General features: G+C 39.7%; 1 protein-coding gene and 1 long non-coding RNA gene across 8 annotated transcripts in view; one reads left to right on the forward strand and one right to left on the reverse strand.

Annotated features, from left to right (window-relative positions):
* Nucleotides 1–27,235, forward strand: part of LOC309626528 — a 50,551-nt gene extending 23,316 nt beyond the window's left edge. For 2 of the 4 annotated variants that reach the window (XR_014243244.1, XR_014243246.1), the window contains one exon: nt 23,104–23,210. This is a non-coding gene — a long non-coding RNA (uncharacterized lncRNA). Of the gene's footprint in view, nt 1–1,110; nt 3,603–23,103; nt 23,211–23,768 lie in introns of those variants that run through there. The other 2 variants (XR_014243245.1, XR_014243247.1) reach the window with 2 other exon arrangements.
* EXD1 (exonuclease 3'-5' domain containing 1) overlaps nt 1–27,805 on the reverse strand; it is a 78,634-nt gene that overhangs the window by 7,442 nt on the left and 43,387 nt on the right. For 2 of the 4 annotated variants that reach the window (XM_082387239.1, XM_082387247.1), the window contains one exon: nt 16,682–17,676. The exons of the other annotated variants lie outside the window; for them this stretch is intronic. In XM_082387239.1, the coding sequence (XP_082243365.1) occupies nt 17,662–17,676 (15 nt within the window). In that variant the 3' untranslated portion in view covers nt 16,682–17,661. Of the gene's footprint in view, nt 1–16,681; nt 17,677–27,805 lie in introns of those variants that run through there. 4 annotated transcript variants of the gene reach the window in all.

Below are 27,805 nucleotides of genomic sequence, written 5' to 3' on the forward strand. Positions count from 1 at the left end.
TGTTTTGATCTGTTGCAAGGCAAGGGTCAAGGTTTATTTTTTAGCATATGGATTTCCAATTGTTTCCACAATATTCTGGATCCTTTGTTTTTTCATATTAAATCTTAGAGTCAGCTTACCAATTTCTATCCCAAAAGGCTCCTGGGATTTTGATAGGGTTTATGTTGAATCCATAGATAAATTTGGGAAGAATTAACAGCTTAACAATATTGACTCTTCCAATACATAAACAAATATGCCTCTCCATTTATTTAAGTCTTCTTTAATTTCTGTCATCAATGTAGTTTCAAAATACCAATCTTGTATATATTTTCTTAGTTTTATCCCTAAGTATTCTGTGATTTTTTTGCTATTGTAAATGGTATTTTTAACATTTTAATTTCCAGTTGCTTATTGCTATTATATAGAAATATGATTGATTTTTATATATAAATCTTGTGTCCTACAACATTGTAATATTCACTTATAGTTCTAGTAGCTTTTTGGTAGATCCTTTGGGATTTTCTACATAGACAATCATGTTGTCTTTGAAGAAAGATACGTCGCAGAGAGACAGGAGGTAACTAAAGAGGGGATCCCACTGGTCAAATATGGGACAATTTGAGCATCAAAATAAATAATAATAGTGAGAGATTATTATTTACAATATAAGAATAAATAAGCTGATATAAATGTATATATAGATAAATGAGGGAATAAGTGAATGAATGGTGGAGAAGGGAAAGCTCTTCTTTAGTTAAATGTAAATTAATAAATGAGGAAGGAATGATAGAATTGGAAAATCATCATTTGAAACCTGTCATTACACACTACTATATAAAATAGATAACCAACAAGGACCTACTGTATAGCACAGGGAACTATACTCAATATCTATAATAACCTATAATGGAAGAGAATGTAAAAAAGAATATATATGTATGTTTATATTTATATATATGTATAACTGAATCACTTTACTGTATACCTGAAACTAACACATTTTAAATCACCTATTTTTCAATAAACATTTTTTAAAAACCCATCATAATAATTGATTCAGGCAAGTGTCATCAATGTATGTTTTTTTTTTTTTTTTTTTTTTTTTTTATGGTAATGTATGTTTTTCAGATTGGCTGGTGAAAGTTTGAAGAGTAAGAAGATATTTACACAGTCTCAGAATATCTCCCTACAAAATACTTATTAACTATAAAAAGTAAAAAAGTAATGTCATAGTGGAGAAGCCTGGCAAACATCACCTTAACCAACCGATCAAAGCTAACAAAGTTAGTATCACTGGTAACGATGTTAATTGACCGCATGTGCCTTCTGCTGTGATGCACTTCTGTGGAACTGTGGCTAAATTAGTGTAACCCAAATCTAATCACGAGAGAATATCAGAGAAACTCAGATAGAGAAACATTAATTAACAAAATAACTGGATTCCCAGAAAGGTGGAATAGATAAATTTCCCTATTCCTTGTACTAATTACAACTAAAACCCCTAAACACTATATAGAAAACAAACATAAGACTCTAAAACGTGGCGAGAACCTCAGGACCCAAGGAATGACATGTTGGCAAGTTCCCTGGATTTTCTTTTTGTCTCATGGATCAGACTTGGATCTGAAGAAGCTGGCAACCGTGAAACCAATGGGTGCAGATAAGAAAGCCCCAACAAAAGCCTGCTTCTTAGCTAAAGGACCAGGAAAGGGGCCATCTAGCAAGACTGAAAATTTTCAAGCAGTAACCATTTAACTCCAGCCAAATACCACAGAAGAAAACTGTGGCCCGGCCTATATTCTTGCCAACAAAGGCTGCGGGGAGTCTAGACTTCCACCCTTGCAGCCTGTAACAAGGTGCCTCAACAACCCTGTAGGGTGACATCAGAGAAAGCCAAGTGGGGAGCCAGGACTTTCATCCCCATCTGGGAATAACAAGGATCACTACCCCAAGGCATCAGTGGAGACCATGAGAAGATCTGGAACTCCAACCCCCCAATCAGCAGTAATGATGAGCCCCTTCATTTAATATCAATGGAAACCAAGTGAGGAACCTGGATTTCTACCTCCACCTGGCGGTAACAAGATGGCACCCCCTACGTTCCCTTGCTGGAGTGGTGTCAGAGAAGGCCAACTAAAATAGATTTAGGGCTTCCCTGGTGGCACAGTGGTTAAGAATCCGCCTGCCAGTGCAGGGAACACAGGTTCGAGCCCTGGTCCGGGAAGATCCCACATGCTGCAGAGCAACTAAGCCTGTGCGCCACAACTACTGAAGCCTGCATGCCTAGAGTCCGTGTTCCGCAACAAGAGAAGCCACCGCAATGAGAAGCCCGTGCACCACAACGAAGAGTCTGCTTGCCGCAGCTCTCTGCCGCAGCAGAGAAAAGCCTGCGCGCAGCAACAAAGACCCAACACAGCCAAAAATAAATAAATAAATAAAATAAATTAAAAAAAAATAAAATAGGTTTAGATAAGACCCAGAGTCATATTTAAAGACATAATATGAAAATGTCCAGGTTTCAGTGGAGAATCACCAAGAACCAAGATCTCAAACTGAATGAAAAAAGACAATCAATAGAAGCCAACACTAGGGTGACAGAGTTGACACATTACCTTTCAGAAAAAAATAATTCGAATGAGAGTGGATTTCTTATCAGAAACTGTGGAGGCCAGAAGAAAGTGGTACAATATTTTTCCAGTGATGAAAGATTGACAACTCGGGAATCCTATACCCAGTGAAAATGCCCTTCAGGAATGAAGTGGAAATCAAGACATTGTCAGATGAAGAAAAACTAAGAGAATTTGTAGTCACCAGACCTATCCTAAAAGAATGAGTAAAGGAGTTCTCTAAACAAAGGAAATTATAAAAGAAGGAAACGTGGAAACTCAGAAAGAAAAAGAAAAAAACTATGATAATTAAAAATATAGGTAAATACAATAGGCTTTTTTTCTCCTCTTGATTTTGACTCAGTTTTTGTTGTATGTTTGTCATACATATTCCTCTTGATTATGTTTCACAGTTGAAGCAAAAATTATATCACTGCTTTGGGCTGAATGTTTGTGTCTCCCCAAAATTCTTGAGTTGAGGGACTTCCTTGGTGGTCCAGTGGTTAAGACTCCGAGCTCCCAGTGCAGGGGGCCCAGGTTCGATCCCTGGTCAGGGAACTAGATCCTGCATGCCTCAACTAAAGATCCTGAGTGCTCCAACGAAGATCCCACATGCCACAACTAAGACCTGGAGCAGCCAAGTAAATAAATAAATAAATAAAACTATCAAAATTCTTATGTTGAAAACCTAATGCCCAAGTTGATGGTATTAGGAGGTAGAGTCTTTAGGCTCTAGCAGAAGAAGGTGATTAGGTCATGAGAGGGAGCTCTTGTGAATAAAAGAGCTTTATAAAAACCTTTATAGGGACTTCCCTGGTGGTCCAGTGGGTAAGACTCCACGCTCCCAATGCAGGGGGCCTGGGTCCGATCCCTGGTCGGGGAACTAGATCCCGCATGCCGCAACTAAGAAGTCTGCATGCCGCAACTTAAAAGATCCCACATGCCACAACTGAGACACAGTGCAGCCTAAATAAATAAATAAATACTTTAAAAAAAAAAAAAAGCTTTATAAAAGAGACTTCACAGAGCTCCCTAGCCCCTTCCACCATGGGAGGACACAGTGAGAAACCAGCGTCTGCAACCCAGAAGAGGGTCTTCACCAGAACCCAGCCATGCTGGCACCCTGATCTTGGACTTTCAGCCTCCAGAACTGTGAGAAATAAATTTCTGTTGTTTATAAGCCACCCAGTCTATGGTATTTTTTTACAGCAGCACAAATGGGCTAAGACAATCACTGTCTGATGTTCTAAATATATGTAGAGGAAATACATAAGACAACAGAGTGCTGGAAGTTCAAGAAATGCAATAAGGCAAGTAATGAAAATAAAAGGCATTCCGATTGGAAAGGAATACATAAAACTGTCCCACTGGAGATGACATGATTGTCTACATAGAAAAACCAAAGAATCTCCAAAAAAAAAAAATCTAAGAAGCAATATGTGAGGTCATCAAGGTTTCAGGATACAAGAAAACCATAAAAAAAATCAACTGCATTTTTATATACTAGCAATAAACATATGGACACTGAAATTAAAATACAATACCATTTAAATCTCTCAAAAAAAAAAAGAAAGAAATACTTGGGTGTAAATCTAGCATTGTATCCTATGAAGCACAAAAGATTTTAATTTTGATAAAGTCCAATTATTATATATTTTTTCTTTTGTTGCTTGTGCTTTTGGTGTGATATCTAGGCAAGCATTGCCTAATCCCAGATCACAAACACCAACTGAATTGAAAAAAGCAAATCAATGGAAGAAAGAGTCTTTTCAACAAATGGTGTTGGCGTAACTAGACATCCATAGGTAGAAAAATGAGCCTTGACCTAAGTTTCACATCACATAAAGAATTAACATAAAGTATATCATGGACTCAAATGTAAATTGGTTTTTAAAAAAATATTTATTTACTTTTTATTTATTTATTTATTTTGGCTTTGCTGGGTCTTAGTTGCGGCATGCGTGCAGGATCTAGTTCCCCGACCAGGGATTGAACCTGGGCCCCCTGCATTGGTAGTGCAGAGTCTTACCCACTGGACCACCAGGGAAGTCCCTCAAATGTAAATTGTAAAACTATACAACTTTTAGGAAAAAATATTGCTGACAATCTTTGGGATATAAAATAAAGCAAAGAGTTTTTAGACTTTAAACCAAAATTGTTATCCATAAAATAAACTGATAAATTTTACTTCATCAAAATGAAAAACTTTTGCTCTATGAAAGACCCTGTTCAGAGGATGAAAAGACAAGCTACAGACTGTAAGAAAATACTTACAAACCATATATCCAACAAATACCAGTATCTAGACCATAAAAAAAATTCTCAAAACTCACCAGTAGCCTTTTGTCTTGTCGCATCCATGAAAACAAGATGTGTCGGCAGCAGTTCTACTGGAGTTACATACGAAAATTCAGCCAAGATTCTCACTCTTGCTGCTGCGCTCTCTAAACCTGCACAGTTTGATCTGGAAATATCATGTGTCCCACCAGTGTCTACGTCAGTACACAAAGGATATGGACTTCATCAAACTGGAATAAACAATCTTCCTTGAATGGATCATTCTAAACATCTACCAGTCAAAAGAAAAAATGCTAGCTCTTCCTACAACAACAACAAACTCCACAGTAAAAAGCAAACAATCCAAATAGCAAACAATCCAAAAGCAAACAATCCACGGACAAAAGACATGAAGAGACATTTCAACCAAGAAGTCACACAGATGGCAAATGAACACATGAAACAATGTTCAACATCACTAGCCATTAAGGAAGTGCAAAATAAAATCACAATGAAGTACCACCTCACCCCACTCACACTGCGAAAATAAAAAATACAGACAGTATGTACCCAGTGTTACTGATAGTTTGGATTACGCATACATTGCTGCTTGGAAAGCAAAATGGTATAGCCACTTTCAACAACAATCTGGCAGTTTCTTCAAAAACTAAATATGTGGGACTTCCCTGGTGGTCCAGTGGTTAAGACTCCGCACTTCTGATGCAAGGGGCACAGGTTCAATCCCTGGTCAGGGAACTAAGATCCCACATGCCATGCGGTCAAAAAAAAACAAAACAAAAGTAAATATGTAATTGCCATACGACCCAGCAGTTGCACTCCTGGGCATTTATCCCAGAGAAGTAAAGACTTAATGTTCACATAAAAACCTGAACACAAATGTTTATAGCAGCTTTATTCATAACATTAAAAAAATTGGAAACCACCCAGATGTCTGTCAACAGGTGAATGGTTGAACAAACTGTGGTAGATCCAAACCATGGAACACTACTCAGCAAGAGGGAACTACTGATGCATACAACAACCTGGATGAATCTCCAGAGAACTATGCTGTGTGAAAGAAACCAATCCAAAAGGCTGCATACTATGTACAGTTCTATTTATATAACCTCATTGAAATGATGAAATTATAGAAACGGAGAACAGATTACTGCTTATCAGGGTAGGGGTGGGAGAGAAATGGGGGTGGCTATAAAAGAGCAACATGAGGGATCTTTCTGGTGATGGAAATGTTCTGTATCTTGACTGTATCAGTGTCAATATCTGGGTTTTGATATTGTGCTATAGTTTAGCAAGATGTTACCATTGGGCCAGATGGGTAAAGGATATATGGGATCTCTTTGTATTATGCCTTACAACTGATGCAACTCTACAATTATCTCAAAATAAAAGCCTAATTAAAAAAATAACTTGCCTATATTCTTCAAAAACTGTCAATGTCATGAAATACGAATAAAGACTCAGGAATTGTTCCAGAATGAAGACTAAAAAGACATGATAACAAATGCTACACACATTTTTAGATTGTCTTTTGCTATTAAAGATATTACTGAGACAACTGGCAAAATCTGAACAAAGTCTTTAGCTTATAAAATAGTACTATACTACTCTCATCTCCTGATTTTGTTAAATGCACTCTGGTTATATGAGAGAATTTCTTGTTTGTTTTTAGGTAATATACACTGAAGTATTCAGGAGTAAAGGGATGTCATGTCTGCAACTTGACATGATTCAGAAAAAGAGAGCGAAAGAGAAGGATAAAGCAAGTATAGGTAAATGTTAACATTTGGAAAATCTGGATGAAGGATATCTAGAATTCTTTGTACTATTCTTGCAACTTTTCTATAATCTGAAATTATGTCAAAATAAAAAAACATTCAAACCAAAAAATATAAGCTGCTGTATAAACATAGAATGAAATGCTGTTTTTTAACAAAAAGGAACAAATTACATAGGACAACGTGTATAAATCTCAAAAACATTACACTGAATGAAAGAAGCCTTACACAAAAGAGCACATGTTGGGGCTTCCCTGGTGGCACAGTGGTTAAGAATCTGCCTGCCAGTGCAGGGAACACGGGTTCAAGCCCTGGTCCGGGAAGATCCCACGTGCCGCGGAGCAACTAAGCCCATGTGCCACAACTTCCGAGCCTGCGCTCTAGAGCCCGTGAGCCACAACTACTGAGCCTGCATGCCACAACTACTGAAGCCCACATGCCTAGAGCCCGTACTCAGCAACAAAAGAAGCCACCAGAGTGAGAAGTCCGTGCACCACAACAACGAGTAGCCCCCGCTCACCGCAACTAGAGAAAGCCTGTGTGCAGCAACGAAGACCCAACGCGGCCAAAATAAATAAATAAATTAAATAAATTCATTTAAAAAAAAAAAAGCGCATGTTGTATAATATGTTTCCATGAAGTTCTAGGATAGGCAAAACTGATCTATGATGGAAAAAACAGAACAGAGGTTGCTTCTGAAAGGTGGAGGCAATGTTTCTGAGAAGGGGTATGAAGGAACTTTCTGGACTAATGCTCTGGATCTTCTGAATCTTGATAGAGGATTTTGGTTGCATAGTTGTGAATATTTGCTGTAACTCATCAAATGGTACATTTATGATTGCACATTTCATGGTATGTAAATTTTACCTAAAAATAAATAAATAACCAAATGCTGAACACTGCTTAATATTATGTATGTTCAAGTGTTTGGGGTGAAGTGTTCTGTTGTCTTTAACTTACTCTGAAAACCATCAAAATATAAAGTGGCAGGCTTCCCTGGTGGTGCAGTGGTTAAGAATCCGCCTGCTAATGCAGGGGACACAGGTTTGAGCCCTGGTCCGGGAAGATCCCACATACCGCGAAGCAACTAAGCCTGTGAGCCACAACTACTGAGCCTGTGCTCTAGAGCCTGCGAGCCACAACCACTGAGCCCGCATGCCACAACTACTGAAGCCCACACACCTAGAGGCCGTGCTCCGCAACAAGAGAAGCCACCGCAGTGAGAAGCCAGCGCTCCACAACGAAGAGTAGCCCCCACTGGCTGCAACTAGAGAAAGCCCGTGTGCAGCAATGACGACCCAATGCAGCCATAAATAAATAAATAAATAAATAATAAATTTATTTTTTAAAAAAAGAAGAATTCGCCTGCCAATGTAGGGGACACGGGTTTGAGCCCTGGTCCGGGAAGATCTCACATGCCGTGGAGCAACTAAGTCCATGCGCCACAATTACTGAGCCTGCACTCTAGAGCCGCGAGCCACAACTACTGAGCGCATATGCCACAACTACTGAAGCCCATGTGCCTACAGCCCGTGCTCCGCAACAAGAGAAGCCACCGCAATGAGAAGCCCATGCACCACAACGAAGAGTAGCCCCTGCTCGCCGCAACTAGAGAAAGCCCGCGCACAGCAACAAAGACACAACACGGCCAAAAATAAATAAATAAATTTAAAATATATATATATATATATATATATAAATTTAAAATATATATATATTTTAAAAAATATATATATAATCACTTCCATGATTAGCAATTGTTTGAATCTGCCCTTTGGAACTCAGGGAAAGTCTAGGGGGCTGAAGCCTATTTCCTACAAACAAGAAATCAGAACACAGAGAGGATAAATAAATAAATAAATTTTAAAAAATATATATATATATTTATATATATATACATTTAAAATATATATATAAAAATAAAAAATATATATATATATAAAATGTATATATATATATATATATATAAGGTGGCAGTTGTAGAATCTAGGTGGTTGATGTAGTATTCGTTGTAAAATAACTTTTGTGTATGTTTGATATTTTTATAGTAAGATACTATTACAGGAGAAGGGGGAGCGAGAGAATGGTCATTTCCCAGGTCTCAGGTGAGTTCCTGGGATGGGCCACCAAGTGAGGGTGTGCTTGACTTCAGGTAGGAAAGAATTCAAGAGCGAGCCAGAGTAAAGTGAAAGCAAGTTAGAGAGATGCACATTCCATAGGCAGAATGTGGTCCCTCTCAGAAGGTGAGAGCGGGCCCTGGGGTATGGGGTTGTTAGTTTTTATGAGCTGGGTAATTTCATACAGTAAGGAGTGGGAGGATTATTTTAACTATTTTGGGGAATGGGCAGGGATTTCCAGCAATTGGGCCACAGCCCACTTTTTGGCCTTTTATGGTCAGCCTTGGAACTGTCATGGCACCTGTGGGTGAGTCATTTAGCATGCTAATATATTACAATGAACGTATAATGAGTCTCAAGGTCTACCGGAAGTCAAATCTTCTACCATCTTGGGCCTAGTTGGTTCTAACCAGTTTTTGTCATATTCTCAGCAGCTGTGTCATTCTTTTAACTGTTGTGTCCTGCCCCCTTCCTTCCTGTCTCTATACCAGGAAAAAAAAGTCACTAGAATAAAACAGTATATATTCGGAAATTATTACCAAACAGAAGTTTGTGTCACACAGTGAGGCCAAACAAACTGTTCAAACTGAGTTTGGAGCAGAGAAAAGTTTATTGCAAGGCCAAGCAAGGAGAATGGTTGGCTCAGGCCCAAAAATCCTAAACGCCTCCAGTGGTTTTCAGGGAGGAGTTTTTATAGGTAAAATTTGAGGTGAGGGCTGCAGGGTGTGTGTGACTTTCTTCTGATTGGTTAGTGGTAAGGTAACAAGGTGGTGTTCCAGGAATCTTGTGCTCAGCCTGAAGTTACCATCCTCCACCCGGGTGGGGGCCTTAGTTGCTGCAGAACTCAAAGATATTGTTAGGTATATTCGTTTGGGAGGAACCACGACCTTGCCCCATCATGTACTATTGTTTCTTGACTGCTCCTCCTTTGTTTCTGCATCCCTTCACTTCCATGATTAGCAATTGTTTGAATCTGCCCTTTGGAACTCAGGGAAAGTCTAGGGGGCTGAAGCCTATTTCCTATAAACAAGAAATCGGGAACACAGAGAGGATTTATACCCAGGAGGGCCCCATGGGGTCCTGCTCAGTTTCAGATTTTTGAAAAATTCTAGGATTCAATTGCATACAAATAATGAAAATAATTTAACTCTGTCACTAGGCCACAATTTTGATGAATTGCTACATAATTTTAATCATAAGAAGGGCTCCAGATGTGACCTTGTTAACTCAGACCAGTAAGTTTCATTTTTCAAACTTAGCATTGATTTCTCAAGCTCTTTTCAAATTCTCACTCCTCCGTGAAACTCTTTTTGATTCCCCCTACTCTCTTGTTAACTCCAGTCAAATTGGATCTATACCTCTCTTACGCAAAAGTCCCATTCTTACATGAACTGCTTCCTGCTTGTTCCAGCTCGTCCCAGACATTTGTAGGCACTGAGAGCCTGCTACTTGCAGACTTTGCCCCACCAGCCCCAAACTAATGAGGACCTTGCCTGGCACAATTTCTGTTCCTTGTCCTCTAATGGGGATGTGTCTTCTGCCCTAGGCCTTGTGTGAACAGTCTTGGATGGCTGCAGGAACAATGAATTGAGCCTTCCTGTTTACCCCTCCAATGTGCAGTCTAGACAAAGACTTCTGGCCTAGGTCCCTGGTTCTCACTCCAGTTTCCTGCCAGGGTTGCAGCCTGCCCCTGGAGCATATTTCTCAGCCAAAGCTCTGACCCCTTACACAGTTTCAAACTATCATTTCTTGCAGTATTGCTTACACTGACTCATATGATTCTCTCTTTTCTACTTGCTGGCCAGTATCTGCACTGATAAGAAATCCTGCAACCATGTCCTGACCCCTCACTTTGGGATCTTCAGAGACCAATCCCAAAATTATGTTCTTTGGACTCAATGATGGGGCTTCATCCCAGCACCCCCTGCTTGATCCTGATCTCCCCCATTCTTAGATCCTTACTAGAAGGTCCCAGCATGTGAATCTGAGAGCTGTGTTATTACAACAATTATTTCCACACATCTTATTTTTCCAATTATAAAAGCCTTTAACGTAAAAGCTATGTCTAATTTATCACAATACTTAGCACATTTTTTGCATAGAGTAAATAAATCACAGACTGGCCAAAATATATAACAAATTAGAGGGTTCCGAGAATATTTTCATCAATTGCTGGGAAAAAATTCTCACCCCCAGTCAAACTGGACACCTAGGTATGTCCAAATACATTCTGTGCTTGCTGGACTTGCTTTTTTGTGTGTGTGCCTCTCTGTGCGGCATGTGGAATCCTAGCTCCCCAACCAGGGATCAAACCCGCGGCCTCTGCAGTGGAAGCACAGAGTCTTAACCACTGGACTGCCAGGGAAGTCCTACACCTTTTTTTTTTTTAATTTTTATTTATTTATTTTATTTTTGGTTGCGTTGGGTCTTCGTTGCTGCATGCTGGCTTTCTCTAGTTGTGTCAAGCAGGGGCTACTCTTCGTTGCAATGCGCGGGCTTCTCATTGCGGTGGCTTCTCTTGTTGTGGAGCACGGGCTCTAGAGCGCAGGCTCAGTGGTTGTAGCACATGGGCTTAGTTGCTCCGTGGCATGTAGGATCTTCCCGGACCAGGGATCAAACCCGTGTCCCCTGCACTGGCAGGTGGATTCTTAACCACTGCGCCACTAGGGAAGTCCCTACACCTACTTTCTAACTACATATATTCTCAGGATTCATCCTAAACTCACTGAGGAGCAATCTCTGAGGGTAAAGTCACAGTGTTTGTTGTATGGGTAGGGGCTTCACACACAGTTTTACAGAGCAAATTATTACAGGGGCTCAGATGCTAGCACTAAATCACCTACTCCAGAGCCCCCTCACTTTAGGGTACCACCTGGGGAGCTTTTCAAAGGCAAATTCCTTAAGCCCAGTTCTGAAAACTGGAAGGGCTTGACAAGAGGACCAGAAATCTGTATTTTAAATCAGCACACAGTGGTTGTGATGCTGGCAGCGCTGGGACAGACTGTGAAAAACACAGACTTGAGAAATTATCTTTTCACCAGTAGAAATTCCTGTCATTCCCTCTTGGCTGGTGTCATCACAAGGAATGCTTTCCCTTGTGTCATTTGGTCCACCCGAGAGTCTCACCTCTAAAATCTGATACACATTCCCTTAACTCCCCAGTGTGACCACCTGCCAAATCCCCTCTCTGATATAGCATCAAATCCCGTTCCACTGTACCAGCCTGCCATCTCCTACAACCTGTTCATCATTCATTCATTCGCTCCCCCTTTATTCATCAAACATATCAAATATTGACCATGTACCAGACAACTGGCCTACGAAGTTGAGCAAGACCTGGTTCTCACTTAAAGATTGCAGCTTGAGGAAGACAGACCCCAAAACCAATCAGTATGACTCAATGCAGTGAGTGCAAAGATAGTGATAAGCATGGGGAGCTAAGTGACACTCCTAACTCAATTTGGGGTGGTGGTGGGGGAGGACATCAGAGTTCTCCTGAAGGACAGAATACCTGAGTAGGAGTTGTCAATTCTCCCTCTTCCTCAGGGAAATCACTTTAGAAAACCGACTATATCACCCTCACTCAAGAACTACCTCAGTTCTAACAACCCAGATAAATGAGACTTACCAGCCTGAAAAACATTAGCAAATCAGCCATCATAAACATCCTAAGTGTAGAAGAGAACAGCTGCAATTCCAATCCCGAGGTCTCTCTGGAACATACTCTACAATGACTTAAGAATTCCTTCTTGGAATGTAATGAAATGGGGAACTAAGAATACATACTTAAACAACACATTTTTTAAAAATTGTGGTAAAATACGCAAAACAGAAAATTTATCATTTCAACCATTTTAAAGTGGACAGTTCAGTGATATTATGTCAACAAATTTTTAAAACTTTCAGATGGCACCTGAATAAAATATGTGTTGTCCATTGGTGATTTTAATATGTCTGGTATATAACTAAAGTCACCACAAAACTTTTTCTGGGAAATTGGCAGATCATAAACATAAAAAATTTATTTTGCTTTATATTAAACCTTATTGTTTTACTGTTTCAAAATTCAAATTTACTCACAAGAAAGAGTCAGTTTCATATTAGATTTGGTTTAACAAATGCTCCTGCTATTCATTCTTATCACCAAAAAAAAAAGACTATTTGTGACTTAACGATAATATGTTCCAGAAAATTAAAAGTTAAGGTCTCTTAGAAACAATACAAACGTTATCAGTAGAAGTGAAGTATACCAAATTTATATATTCAGGAGAATGTGAAACTTATACCATTGATTGTTAAAGAGTTTTAAAAGCTTTTTATTACATTCGGTAACAAAATTCTAGGCTTAGTTGTAAAATCCTGGGTTAACTATCATTTGGAAATTTAAATATACATTACAGTAAACATTTAGAAAATGTTTTTCTAAAATGTTCCATCTAGGTCAATAAACTTGTCTGTAGAAGTCTTTTATAAGGATTAAAAAAAAAAAAAAAAAAAGAATACATACTTGACATTATACACTTCCTTCCAGGTTTTAACACTACCTGCAAGAGACATGAATTTTTTTTTCAGTACACACTGCTCTTTTTCAAATTCAAAAAGTATTACTATGTGTTCATTACTGAAAATTGGATAAAGAGTTAAAAAAAAAAAAAATCAGCCATAATCCCACAATGCAGAGATGACCACTGATAGTATTTGGGTGCATTTTCTTCCCATCTTGTTTTACTATAGATTTCCAAAAACAAATTTAATTTGTAATGCTGATTATTGCTTTCTAAAGCATAATGTAGTATGAGCATTTTTCCACATTATTAAAAATTCTTCATAAGCATTTTAACGGATGCTTCATGTAGATTTACCATAATTAATTTAACTCTTCTTATAATGCCTAAGCTATTTCTAAATTTTTTCATAATTAAAAATAATGCTGCGGGGCTTCCCTGGTGGCGCAGTGGTTGGGAGTCTGCCTGCCGATGCAGGGAACGCGGGTTCGAGCCCTGGTCTGGGAAGATCCCGCGTGCCACGGAGCGGCTGGGCCCGTGAGCCACAATTGCTGAGCCTGCGTGTCTGGAGCCTGTGCTCTGCAACAAGAGAGGCCGCGATAGTGAGAGGTCCGCGCATCGCAATGAAGAGTGGCCCCCGCTTGCCACAACTGGAGAGGGCCCTCGCATAGAAACGAAGACCCAACACAGCCAAAAATAAATAACTAACTAAATAAATAAAAATAATAATAATGCTGTGGTTAACACACGTGTCTACATTTCAGGCTTTTTTTAAATTTATTTATTTTAATTTATTTATTTTTGGCTGTGATGGGTCTTCATTGCTGCACACCGGCTTTCTCTAGTTGCGGCCGGTGGGGGCTACTCTTCGTTGCGGTGCACAGGCTTCTCATTGGGGTGGCTTCTCTTATTGTGGAGCATGGGCTCTAGGCGCGCTGGCTTCAGTAGTTGTGGCACATGGGCTTAGTAGTTGTGGCTCACAGGCTCTAGAGCGCAGGCTCAGTAGTTGTGGCGCACGGGCTTAGTTGCTCCGCGGCATGTGGGATTTTCCCGGACCAGGGCTCGAACCTGTGTCCCCTGCATTGGCAGGTGGATTCTTAACCACTGCGCCACCAGGGAAGCCCTACATTTCAGTTTAAATTCTTAGATTTGATTTTTTAAAGTAGAATTACAGAACCAAAGGACTCAAACATCTTCATACCTCTTATAATTGTTGACTTCTCAAATGTTTTCACTGAGGCTGTTTCTTCTTACTCTCTTTTGCGACCCCTTTTTTAAAATTTTAGATATAATTTATATATAAAATTCATCCTTTTACAATGTATAATTCAATGGGTTTTAGTTTAGTCACAAGGTTGTGCAATCATCACCACTATTTAAATCCTGAACATTTTCATCACCGCCAAAAGAAACCCTGTGTCCATAAGCAGTCACTTCTCATTCTTCTTCCCCACGAGCCCCTGGCAAACACTAATCCACTTTTTGTCTCTATGGATCTACCTATTCATTGATTCAACAAATATTCACAGAGTACCTCTTATACGCCACACAATCTTCTAGATACAAAAGATGTGTAGGACTTCTATGGGAAGAAGTATTAACCTTTTTAGAGAGGTGTTAAAGAAAACCTAAATAGAGAGGTATGCCAAATTCATGGTTTAGAATTTATTATTTAGTAACAATGTCAATTCTCCCTAAAGCAATTTGTAGATTCAATGCAATCCCAATCAACACTCTTAAAAGTTTTGTGGCACTTACAATCTTAACATTTTTATGGATATACAAAAGGCCAAAAAGAGCAAAGATTCTTTTGAAGAACAAGAATGAGTTGTGTTGGAATACCAAGATCTATTATAAAGCTATAATAATTAAGACAGTGTGTTATTGACATAAGATAGACAAATCCCCGATAAACAGAAGAGAGAACTCAGCAACAGACACTGACATTGGATGCACAGGGTATATCAACACTGGATATCTGATAGTGGGAATAATGTGCCTTACCAATAAATGGTGCCAAATAATCAGGAATCTGTATTAAAAAAAAACAGTAAAATTGGATCCATACCTCATATTATATTTAAAAGTCAATCCCAGGGGCTTCCCTGGTGGCGCAGTGATTAAGATTCTGCCTGCCAATGCAGGGGACACGGGTTCAAGCCCTGGTCCGGGAAGATCCCACGTGCCGCGGAGCAACTAAGCCCGTGCGCCACAACTACTGAGCCTGCACTCTAGAGCCTGCGAGCCACAACAACTGAGCCTGCATGCTACAACTACTGAAGCCCATGCACCTAGAGCCCGTGCTCCGCAACAAGAGAAGCCACCACAGTGAGAAGCCCGAGCACCGCAAGGAAGAGTAGCCCCCTACTCACTGCAACTAGAGAAAGCCAGTGCACAGCAATGGAGACCCAAAGCAGCCAAAAATAAATAAGTAAAATAAATAAAAATATTTTTAAATTATGAAAAATAATAATAAAATTAAATTAAATAAAAAGTCAATCCGGGTGTATTATAGACCTAAATGTGAGTGGCAAAACCAAAAGGATATAACAATGGAATTATCTTCAGAAACTTGGAGTAAAAACGTTCTTAAGACAAAAAAGCACTAACTGAAAGAAAACAATGATATACTGGACATCATCAAAGTTAAAAACTTCTATTCATCAAAGGATACCTTGATAAGCGAAAAAGGAAACAACAGAGTAGGAGAAAAATGGGCAAAAGATCTGAACAGGCACAAAAAAATTCCTAGTCAATTAGTATGTATAACAGTGTTCAATCTCATTAGTATTTAGGGAAATGCAAATTAAAACCACAATGAGCTATAACCATTTACTTACCAGATTATGTTACCTAAAATTCAAAAACTTTTACCTAGAGTCAGTAAGGATGTGGCACATTTGGAACTCTTGTACACTGTTGGTAGGTATGTAAAACCATTTTGAAAAACAGTAGGCATGCCTAGTAAAGTTGAAAACACACATAACTAGCAGTTCCACTCCTGGAGAAATTCATGCACATTTGCACCAGGCTACATATACAAGGAAACTCATAGTAACACTGTTTGTGACAACCAAATATGGGAACATTGATAGTGGTGATGAATTGTACCACATTTCCTTTTCAAAGAACTATATATCTTTTCCCACCATGTGACTTGTCATGCCTCCTGGGGGAGGCATATACATACCACCTAATTAGCTTTTGATTTGGCCATAACATATGCTTTGGCCAATAGACTGTGGGCAGAGTAGACATAATATATATTATATCCATGAGTTTCTGTCAGATCTATTGCTTCTACCTCTTCCATAAAAAGTCATGTCCCAGGGCTTCCCTGGTGGCGCAGTGGTTGAGAATCTGCCTGCCAATGCAGGGGACACCTGTTCGAGCCCTGGTCTGGGAGGATCCCACATGCCGCAGAGCAACTAAGCCCGTGAGCCACAACTACTGAGCCTGCGCGTCTGGAACCTGTGCTCCGCAACAAGAGAGGCTGCGATAGTGAGAGGCCTGCGCACCGCGATGAAGAGTGGCCCCCACTCGCCGCAACTAGAGAAAGCCCTCGCACAGAAACGAAGACCCAACACAGCCAAAATTAATTAATTAATTAATTAATATTTAAAAAAAAAAAAGAATATATCCAGTATGATTCCATGTATATAAAGTTCAAAAACAGGCAAAGCTACTCGTCTGCTGGAGAATTCATAGGTAAATGGTGACACTGTAAAGAAAAGCAAGGACATGATTGCCATAAAAGTCAGAAAAATGGTTATGTCTGGGGGTGGGGAAGTAGAAGGGAGTTGTGACGGAAAATGATACAAGGTAAGGTTCTATGTTACTGGCAATGCTTTAGTTCTCGAACTGGGTGTTCATTTTAGAGTTTTCTTTAAACAATGCGTTTTCATTATATACATGTCTATGAATATTTCACAACAAAAGAAAAAGTTTTAAAAAATTCCCTGTCATTGCTCATTTGTTCCTCTAAGCCTTCTTTGAAAGTTTCCAGTTACCACTCTCACCTGGAAATCACTATAAATTAATCTCGTAATTGAGATTTCACAAGATGCTAGCTCAAAATGCTTTACTGATAGTCCAATCTAGAATATCTAATACTTCTCTTCTTCTCTTGTTCCTGGAATTTAAAATCCAAAAACCCCCCAGAAAACCACTCACGCCAATCTGGCAAGGTCCACTATTTATTATTTATCATTGCTGTTGATTAGTCAGAATTCCTTCATCCTTTAGAGGCTTACACATTTTTTCTTTTTAAATATTTATTCCACTATTTTATTTAAGGTTGAGATCAGAGTTGCATGATGATTTCCAGGAACATTTTTTGAAATTCATGTATTTATTCCTCATTCTTCCCTAATTCCTATTACTTATTCAGTGCCTGCAATACAGATGGAGATGAATGAAAATAAAATGATATATTGTTGAGATTTTAGAAAAATTACAATAAAGAGAATATTTAACCCATGCCATATAACGAGAAGCACTATTAATGGGCAGTGCTTTGATTTCCATGTTGTTTTTTAAACATTCGCAATGAGTCATACAACAGTACTGCTCTTTGCAGTTCATCGTGATTGGGCCTTTTCTCCCCCTTACTGAAGGGAGATTTTCAGTGTACATTCAGCTTTTCGGTCATCTGCCTGACTTTAATCTTCTAATTCCTCCTTGGTTATCAAATTTTGTCTAGTTTTTTTTTTCCCCCATTTATTTATTTATTTATTTTTGGCTGTGTTGGGTCTTCGTTTCTGTGCTAGGGCTTTCTCTAGTTGCGGCAGGTATGGGCCACTCTTCATCGCGGTGCGCGGGCCTCTCACTATTGCGGCCTCTCTTGTTGCGGAGCACAGGCTCCAGACGCGCAGGCTCAGTAGTTGTGGCTCACGGGCTTAGTTGTTCCGCACCATGTGGGATCTTCCCAGACCAGGGCTCGAACCCGCGTCCCCTGCATTGGCAGGCGGATTCTCAACCACTGCGCCACCAGGGAAGCCCTGTCTAGTTTTATTTATTAGATATCACTCCAAAGACCACTTCCTTTCCTACAGTTACAATTCATTAATATACCATTTTACAAAACATCCTTGCAAGTTTTCCTCATCTAATTCCAACTGCATCTCTGAAAACAGGTTTGTCTTATACCTCCAGGCATTACATGGGTGGCAGGACACAGATAAGACCACACAAATCCATGCAATGTAATTTTCTGTCTCTGAGAGAAATCACAGATGATTGCAGTAAGCACTACAGGTACCCTCTTAGGACATATCTCAAAAACTATGTGGTACACCCCTATATCAGTCAGGATCTAACAAGGAAAGCAGAAAGCACAAATATACAGATATAATATGATTATCAAAAACTGTGGAGACAGGACTTCCCTGGTGGTCCAGTGGGTAGGACTCCACGCTCCCAATGCAGGGGGCCTGGGTTCAATCCCTGGTTGGGGAACTAGATCCTGCATGCCGCAACTGAGAAGTCCGCATGCCGCAACTAAAAAAAAGATCCTGCACGCTGCAACAAAGGATCCCACATGCCACAACGAAGATCCCGCATGCTGCAACTAATACCAGGTGCAGCCTAAATAAATAAATAAATATTTTTTAAAAAAATTGTGGAGAGGATGGGGACAATATATGCAGAAAAAAATTCTTTCCAGTAATCATAACTTGGTGGTGATGATTACTAGTATTACTAGTATCACTATTATAACACTTCAGCATGTATAAAGTAGATAAAGCAAAGGAATAGTTATAGGATATTCTAACATCCTCTGTATCCTTCAGAACCAGAATTCTTCATGTGGAAGAGATACAGATATAATATGATTATCAGGATTGTGCTTACTTTTAGAGAGAAGCTAGGGACTGTGATGGAGTTGGGGCGTATGAAGGATCTTTTGAGATGGTAGGCAAAGTCCTACTGCATGACCTGGGTGGTTTCTACAAAGAGTGTTCACCTTATTTTAGTAAGCTATAAAAAAATATATCTCCTAAAAGTAATTATACATCCAAAGTATTAGCTAAAGAAATATTTAAAATAATTTGTGGTTAATGATGCAGTCACTTTGAAAAACAGTTTGGCACTTCCTCAAAAAGTCAAACATATAGTTACCATATGACCCCACAATTCCACTCTTAGGTAATGAAGACGTGTTCACGCAAAATGTTCATAGCAGTTATACACAAATGTTCATAGCAGCTTTATTCATAGTAGCCAAAAAGTGGAAACAACCCAAATGTCCATCAACTGATGAGTAGACAAATAAAACATGGGATATCTATATAATACAATATGATACAGCAACAAAAAGGAATGAGGTACTGATACATGCTACAACATGTATGACCCTTGAAAATTTATCCTAAGTGAAAGAAGGCAGCCACAAAATAACACGTGGTGTATGATACCATTTAAATGAAATACTCAGACTGTTGGTTGTTTAGGTCTGGGAGAGGTATGAGGGAGGTGAGGGGTAACAACTAATGGGCATGGTGTTTCTTTCAGGAGAGACAAGATGTTCTAAAATTAGATTGTGGTGGTGGTTGCACAACCCTGAGAACATACTAAAAAAACCTGAATTGTATATTTATTTATTTATTTATTTATTTGGCCGCACAGCATGAGGGATCCTATAGTTCCCCAAAGATCGAACCTGCGGCCCCTGCAGTGGAAACATGGATTCTTAACCACTGGACCGCCAGGGAAGTCCCTAAATTGTATACTTTTAAATGGGTGAATTGTATGGTATGTCAATTATATCTTAGTAAAGCTCTTAAAAATAGTTTGTGGTTGATATGTTCACAATGTGTTCATCAAACTACAGTGAATTATCTTCTGGTTTACATGAATTTTCTTCCTATTTGTCTGCTCCTTCTTGGTATCTGTGTGTACCTCTTTCTCCTTACCCTCCTTTTGGAATGTGATTCTCATTCCTTTTCTGTTATACTCCATACTCAAAGCCTTGAAAATATGGTACATGTCCATGACTTCAAAGACCACTTACATAGTGATACATTCCAAATCTCTCTAGCTCAGATCTTTTTCTTGCTCTATATCCACATATATCCAACTGCCTATTAGATATATCCATTTCAAAATTCCAAATGTATCCTTAATGGGAAACATGTAAAATTCAACTTCCTATGGAATCACTGTTCCTCTAACTGACCTCTCAGTGCATTCTGTCTATAAATGGCACCAACTTCCAAACAGATGTTCAAAACAGAAACCTGGGAATCAACCAAGACTCTTCCTCCTCTTTACCACCCATATTCAGTTGGTCTTTTGATTCATTCTACTTACTAAATATCTTTCAAAAATGTATTCCTCTTCAGATTACCAACTTCCATATCCCTGTCAAATGCAAACATTCAACATCTCCCCCAAATCAATGCAAGAGTTTTTGTACAAGTCTCCCTCATACTATTCTTGCCCCCTTTTAGTCCATCCTCCAATTTAAACCAGGATTATCTAAAATCTACATTTCTCATCATCTTAGTTTCTTATTCATAATTCTTCAATGGTCTCCTTTAGTCTATAGGGTAAAACATAAACTCAACAAGACATATCCTCAGTGCACTTACATTCCTTTGGGAATTACCTTTTCACCACTGTGGACAGTGTTGCCTGCCTCAGTAGGACAATAAATCAAGGTGCCCTGGATGGGTGGGTTTATGATATAAAGTCAATTATGCCCTCTCAGAATTTTGAATCCTGAGTCAAATTATGCAGGGATGGAAAAAAAAAAATATACTGGCACTCAGTCACTCTGACAGAAAGTTGAATAGTTCCTGCTGCCTAGAGTTCTGCAGCTGCCCTTGATCCTATTTCCAAGCCTAGTTCTCCAGCTTTCCCATCAATTCTGTGAGCCACTCATCTTTCCAATAAATCCTTTTTGTTTACATTAGCCAAGTCAGTTCTTTTGCTTATGACCAAAAAACCGTAACAGAAACATGGACCCTATTTCCCAGCCTTACCTCTCATAATACACCCTACATGTTTTCCTCTCTTGTAATAGTGAACTCCTTGTAGTTTTCTTAGCCAAAATGCACCCTTCCCCTACCTCTTTCAAAGCCCTCTGACACACAACACAGTTGCAAGGGCAAGTGCTATCTTCTCTCCAAGGCTACTCTGCCTCCTTCATCCCAACCCCCACCAGCAATTCACTGGTACACCTTAAACATAACTATTATTAAGCAAACTATGGATGGCATCCCAACAAGTTACACAATAATGAAGAGAATTTCTTTCTCTTTTCTCCCTCATTCCTGGAACTTGCCATTTTGGCTCTTCTTAAGGAATGTTTTCTTTAGAACGTGTTTCCATTACAAAGCTTTTATTTAAAACATTCAGGGTTTAGCCATCAGGTGCCTTTCAAGTTATAAACAGTAATGCTCTTTGGGGAATTTGAGAACTCCAGAATGTGGAAATATCTCATATAAATCAGAGAGGCTACTGTTGCAATGTGGAGAGATCAGCAGCATTGGGCTCTTCTGGTTTACATTACAATTAAATGCTTTTCATCAACTGCTCCATATCTACCAGTTTACACTCTAGTTCATTAAGGAAAGAGAGGGGAAAATAAAATATTAAAAGTGGATGCCTCTGGGGAAAAGGACTAAGGTCAGGAAAGGATGGGGCAGGGATATTTATTTTCATTATAAGCCTTTCTCTATCATTTATTTTATAACCATGTGCATATATTAGTTTCTTTTAAAATTTGTTTAAATTTTATCTGACTATATTAGCAACACATATTTGCTTATTTTGTCCATTGATATTGTTACCAAATTGTTGCAGGAAGGTGGACCCCTTCCAGGGCCTGAGAGTGGGCTCTTGTCTAACACTCGGAAATGAATTGTCTGAGGAGACACATGTGCTGACAAAGCAAGAGACTTTATTGGGAAGGGGCACCCGGGTGGAGAGCAGGAGGGTAAGGGAACCCAAGAGAACTTCTATGACACATGGCTCACAGTCTCGGGATTTATGGTAATGGAGTTAGTTTCCGGGTTGTCTCTGGCCTATCATTCTGACTCAGGGTCCTTCCTGGTTCTGCATGCATCACTCAGCCAAGATGGATTCTAGCAAGAAGGATTCTGGGAGGTTGGTAGGACATATGGACTGGTGTCTCCTCTCTCCTTTTGACCTTTCCCGAATTCTTCGAGTTGGTGGTAGCTTGTTAGTTACGTGTTCCTTACCAGGACCTCCTGTTGTAAGATAACTCATGTGAGTGGTAATTATTGGGCCTGGCCAAGGCGGGCAGTTTCGGTCAGTGGTTCCCCTAACAAAATTAGTCAACTGGACCTGCACTGGGGTCCTAGCTTGGGCAGAGACCCCCTGTCTCAGCCAGGTGGGTTTTTTTTCTGATTGGAGTCATGCAGCCAACAATGAAACTGATGCTGAGGCTGGAATAGCACAAGCTTTATTCAGTGGCCAAAGAATGGAGAAGCAAAGAACCTAGTTTGCAAAGCAGCTTCTCAACTCAATTCCTGTGGAGACATCAAATATACAGGAAGGTCGAGTTAAAAAGGAGGGAATTGGAAAGAGTGGGAGGAATATTCATGAGTTATCCCAGAACAGGGGTGTGGTTTGGACCTGGAACTGATGCAACTCTCCTTTTCAGTCCTTGTATGGGCTTCTCTGGTTGTGGTCATGGCAATCGTCAACTGTCATGGCTTTGGTGGATGTGTCATTTAGCATGCTAATGTATTACAATGAGTGTATAATAAGGCTCAAGGTCTACTGGAAGTCAAATCTTCCACCATCTTGGGCCTAGGTGGTTCTAACCAGTTCTTGTTTTTTCTCTTTGCAGCTTCCTCCGAAAACTTTAGTAAGAGTAATTAGTTTCTATTCAAGGGAGGGGCAGGGTTATGATTCTGGGGCTACAGCCTTGGTAACAATATCATTTAACAAAATATTGCAACGCTAATGATTATTTCCCCCATACCCAGTAGACCAGTGGCTTCCAAATGTTTTTAAAATAAAATTTATCGAGGCATAGTTTATGTACAATAAAGTGCACGTACATTTCAATGAGTTTTGACAAATGTATACATTGGTGTAACCACCACCACAATCAAGATATACAACATTCATATCACCTGAAAAAAATTCCCTTGTGCCCTGTTGCAGTCAATCCCCAACCCCTTTCCCTAGCCCCAGGCAACCACTCATCTGCTTTCCTGTCACCATAGACTAGTTTTGTTTTTACTAGTTTCATATAATAGAATAATGCAGTATGTACTCTTTTGCATCTGGCATCTTTTGCTCAGCAAAATTTTTTCAGAGTTGTCCATGTTATGTGCATGATAGTTTGTCCCTTTTTATTGCTTAGTACTAGTCCGCTGTACGGATACACTGCTTTTGGTTTATCCATTCACATGTTGCTGGAAATTAGGATTCCAGTTTAGGGCTATTAAGAATAAAGTCGGGACTTCCCTGGTGGCGCAGTGGTTAAGAATCTGCCTGCCAATGCAGGGGACACGGGTTCCATCCCTGGTCTGGAAAGATCCCACATGCCGCGGAGCAACTTGGCCCATGCACCACAACTACTGAGCCTGTGCGCCAAAACTACTGAAGCCTGCACGCCTAGAGCCTGTACTCTGCAACAAGAGAAGCCACCGCAATGAGAAGCCCGAGCAACGCAACGAAGAGTAGCCCCTGCTCGCCGCAACTAGAGAAAGCCCACGCACAGCAACGAAGATCCAATGCAGCCAAAAATAAATAAATAAATAAAATTAAGGAAAAAAAAAAGAATACAGTCATCGTGAGCATTTGTGTCCAAGTCTTTGTGTAGATATATGCTTTCATTACTCTTGGAATAAATCCCTAGGAGTGGATTGTGGGGGTAAAACTGGCAAACTGTTTTCTATAGTGGTTGTACATTTTATTTTACTTTAAAGGGTGGTTTTTAGTTTCTTTTTTAATTAATTTATTTACTTTGGGCTGTGTTGGGTCTTTGTTGCTGCGTGCGGGCTTTCTCTAGTTGCAGTGAGCGGGAGCTACTCTTCGTTGCGGTGCGTGGACTTCTCATTGCGGTGGCTTCTCTTGCTGCGGAGCATGGGCTCTAGGCGTGTGGGATTCAGTAGTTGTGGCACGCGGGCTCTACAGTGCAGGCTCAGTAGTTGTGGTGCATGGACTTACTTGCTCCGCGGCATATGGGATCTTCCCAGACCAGGGATCGAACCCGTGTCCCCTGCATTGGCAGGCAGATTCTTAACCACTGCGCCACCAGGGAAGTCCTGTTCACTGGTATGAAGTACATTCATATTGTTGTGCAACCATCAATCTCCAGAATTCTTTCAACTTGCAAAATTGAAACTCTACAAACAATAATTCTACATTTCTTCTTTCCCCCAGCCCGAGCAACCACCATTCTACTTTCTGCTATAATTTTGATTACTCTAGATATCTCATATTTATTTTTTGTGACTGGATATTTCACTAACCATAATGTACTCAAGTTTCTTCCACGTCATAGCATATTGCAGAATTTCTTTCCTTTTTAAGGGTGAATAATATTCCATTGTATGTATATACCACATTTTGCTTATCCATTCATCCATCTGTTGATGGACACTTGGGTTGCTTCCACCTTTTGGCTATTGTTAGTAATACTATTATGAACATGGGAAACAAATATCTCTTCAAGACTCTGTTTTCAGTTTGTTTGGGTATATATCCAGAAGTGGAACTGCTGGATAATATGGTAATTGTTTTTAATTTTTTGAGGAACACCATGCTGTTTTCCATAGTAGGTGCACCATTTTACATTCCCACCAACAGTGTTCAAGTGTTTCAATTTGTCCACAACCTTTCAAACATTTATTTTCTGTTTTTTGACAGTAGCCATCCTAATGGGTGTGAGGTGGTATCTCATTGCAGTTTTGATTTGCATTTCTCTAATGATTAGTGATGTTGAGCATCTTTTCATTTGCTGATTGGCCATTTGTATATCTTCTTTGGAGAAATGTCTATTCAAGTCTGTTGTCTGTTTTTGAATCAGGTTGTTTGTTTTTTTTGTTGCTGAATTTTAGGAGTTCTCTATATATTCTGGCTTTGAATCCCTTATCAAATACATGATTTGCAAACATATTCTCCCATTCTGTGGGTTGTCTTTTTACATTTTTTTCTTTCTTTTTTTTTTTTTTTTGGCTGAGCAGCATGTGAGATCTTAGTTCCCCAACCATGACTCTCGAACACGTTTCCCCTGCAGTCCTGTAGTGGAAGTGCGGAGTCCTAACCACTGGACCACCAGGGAATTCCCTTTACTCTTTTTTTTTTTTTTAATTTATTTAATTTTTGGCTGCGTTGGGTCTTTGTTGCTGCTCGCGGGCTTTCTCTAGTTGTGGCGAGCAGGGGCTCCTCTTCGTTGTGGTGCGCAGGCTTCTCATTGCGGTGGCTTCTCATGTTGCAGAGCATGGGCTCTATGTGTGCAGGCTTCAGTAGTTGTGGCTCGTGGGCTCAGTAGTTGTGGCGCACGGGCTTAGTTGCTCCGCGGCATGTGGGATCTTCCCGGACCAGGGCTCGAACCCGTGTCCCCTGCACTGGCAGGTGGATTCTCAACCACTGCGTCACCAGGAAAGCCCCCCTTTACTCTTTTAATATTGTCTTTTCGTGCACAAATTTTTACAATTTTCACAAAATCCAGTTTGTCTATTTTTTCTTTTTTTGCCCATGACTTCGGTGTCAGTAGTAGGTTTTTTAAAAAAGAACTTTATTAAGTAGAGTAAGTCCCCTGCTAATCCTAGTTTGCTGACAGTTTTTTTGTTTTTGTTTTTGTTTTTACCATGAATGGATGTACAATTTTGTCAAAAAAATTTTTCAGTACCTACAGAGATAATCACATGGTCTTTCTCCTTTATTCTGTTAATTCGATGTATTACATTTTTATGTTAAATCACACTTGCATTCCTGGGATAAACTCCATTTGGTCATGATTTATTATTCTTTTTATATATTTCTGGATTCTATTGCCAACATTTTGTTAATGTTGCAACTTTAGTGTCTATGTTTATAAGAAATATTTGTCTATAGTTTTCTTTTCTTGCAATGTTGTTGTCTGCTTTTGGTATATGGTAATGCTGGCCTCATAAAATGAGTTGGGAAGTGATCCTTCCTTTTTTTTTTCCTGGAAGGATTAGTATTATTGCTTCCTTAGATAGAAATTCACCAGAAAAGCTACCTGGGAACAAAGTTTGCTTTAGGGAAGGTTTTAAATTATGAATTCCATGCATTTAGTTGATTTTGGGCTATTCAGGTTTTCGATTTCTTCTTGAAGCAGTTTTGGTATTTTGTGTTTTTCAATGAATTTGTCCACTACAACTAAGTTTTTCAGTTTGTGGGCATAGAATTGTTCACAGTAGCCCCTTGTTATCCTTCTTTTTTTTGGCTGTGGTGGGTCTTCGTTGCTGCGCGTGGGCTTTCTCTAGTTGCAGCAGGCGGGGGCTACTCTTCTTTGCGGGGCGCAGGCTTCTCATTGTGGTGGCTTCTCTTGTTGTGGAGCACAGGCTCTAGGTGCGCCAGGTTCAGTAGTTGTGGCACGAGGGCTCAGTAGCTGTGGCTCACAGGCTCTAGAGCACAGGCTCAGTAGTTGTGGCGCACGGGCTTAGCTGCTCCATGGCATGTGGGATCTTCCTGGACCAGGGCTCGAACTCGTGTCCCTTGCATTGGCAGGCGAATTCTTATTCACTGTGCCCCCAGGGAAGTCCCTATTCTTTTAATATATATATACAGGATCTGTAATAATAATCTTTCATTTCTGATATTGGTAATTTGTGCCTTTTTAAAATAAAATCTTGGTCAGTATGGGTAAAAGTTTAACAATTTTACTGATCTTACAGGTTTTGGTTTTATTGATTTTCTCTCTCCACTTTTAATTTTATTGATTTCTATTCTTATCATTATTTGTTTCATCCTACTTAGCCCAAGTTTAATTTATTCTTCCTTTTCTAGCTTAAGATGGAAGCTGAGATCACTGGTTTTAGATCTTTCTTGTTTTATTGTGTAAGTATTTAAAGATGTAAGTTTCCTTCTATGCTTATCTTGAGCTGCTTTTTACCGCAACCAATAGTAAAAGTACACATACTCTGGCATACAACAGAGAAAAAAAGTTTCACAAAATGATACTTTCCTTTACTATGTATATCGTACTCTGATATTCTCTATTCTATTCCATTGTTTAAGAAATGCTGTTCATGGGCTTCCCTGGTGGCGCAGTGGTTGAGAATCTGCCTGCTAATGCAGGGGACACGGGTTCGAGCCCTGGTCTGGGAAGATCCCACATGCCACGTAGCAACTAGGCCCGTGAGCCACAACTACTGAGCCTGCGCGTCTGGAGCCTGTGCTCCGCAACAGGAGAGGCCACGATAGTGAGAGGCCCGCGCACCGCGATGAAGAGTGGCCCCCGCTTGCCGCAACTAGAGAAAGCCCTAGCACAGAAACGAAGACCCAACATAGCAATCAATCAATCAATTAAAAAAAAAAAATGCTGTTCATGACTGACTAAATTGAAG

The sequence above is a fragment of the Balaenoptera borealis genome, assembly GCF_965194805.1.
Source record: "Balaenoptera borealis genome assembly, chromosome: 3".
In the NCBI taxonomy this organism is placed as follows: Eukaryota; Metazoa; Chordata; class Mammalia; order Artiodactyla; family Balaenopteridae; genus Balaenoptera; species Balaenoptera borealis.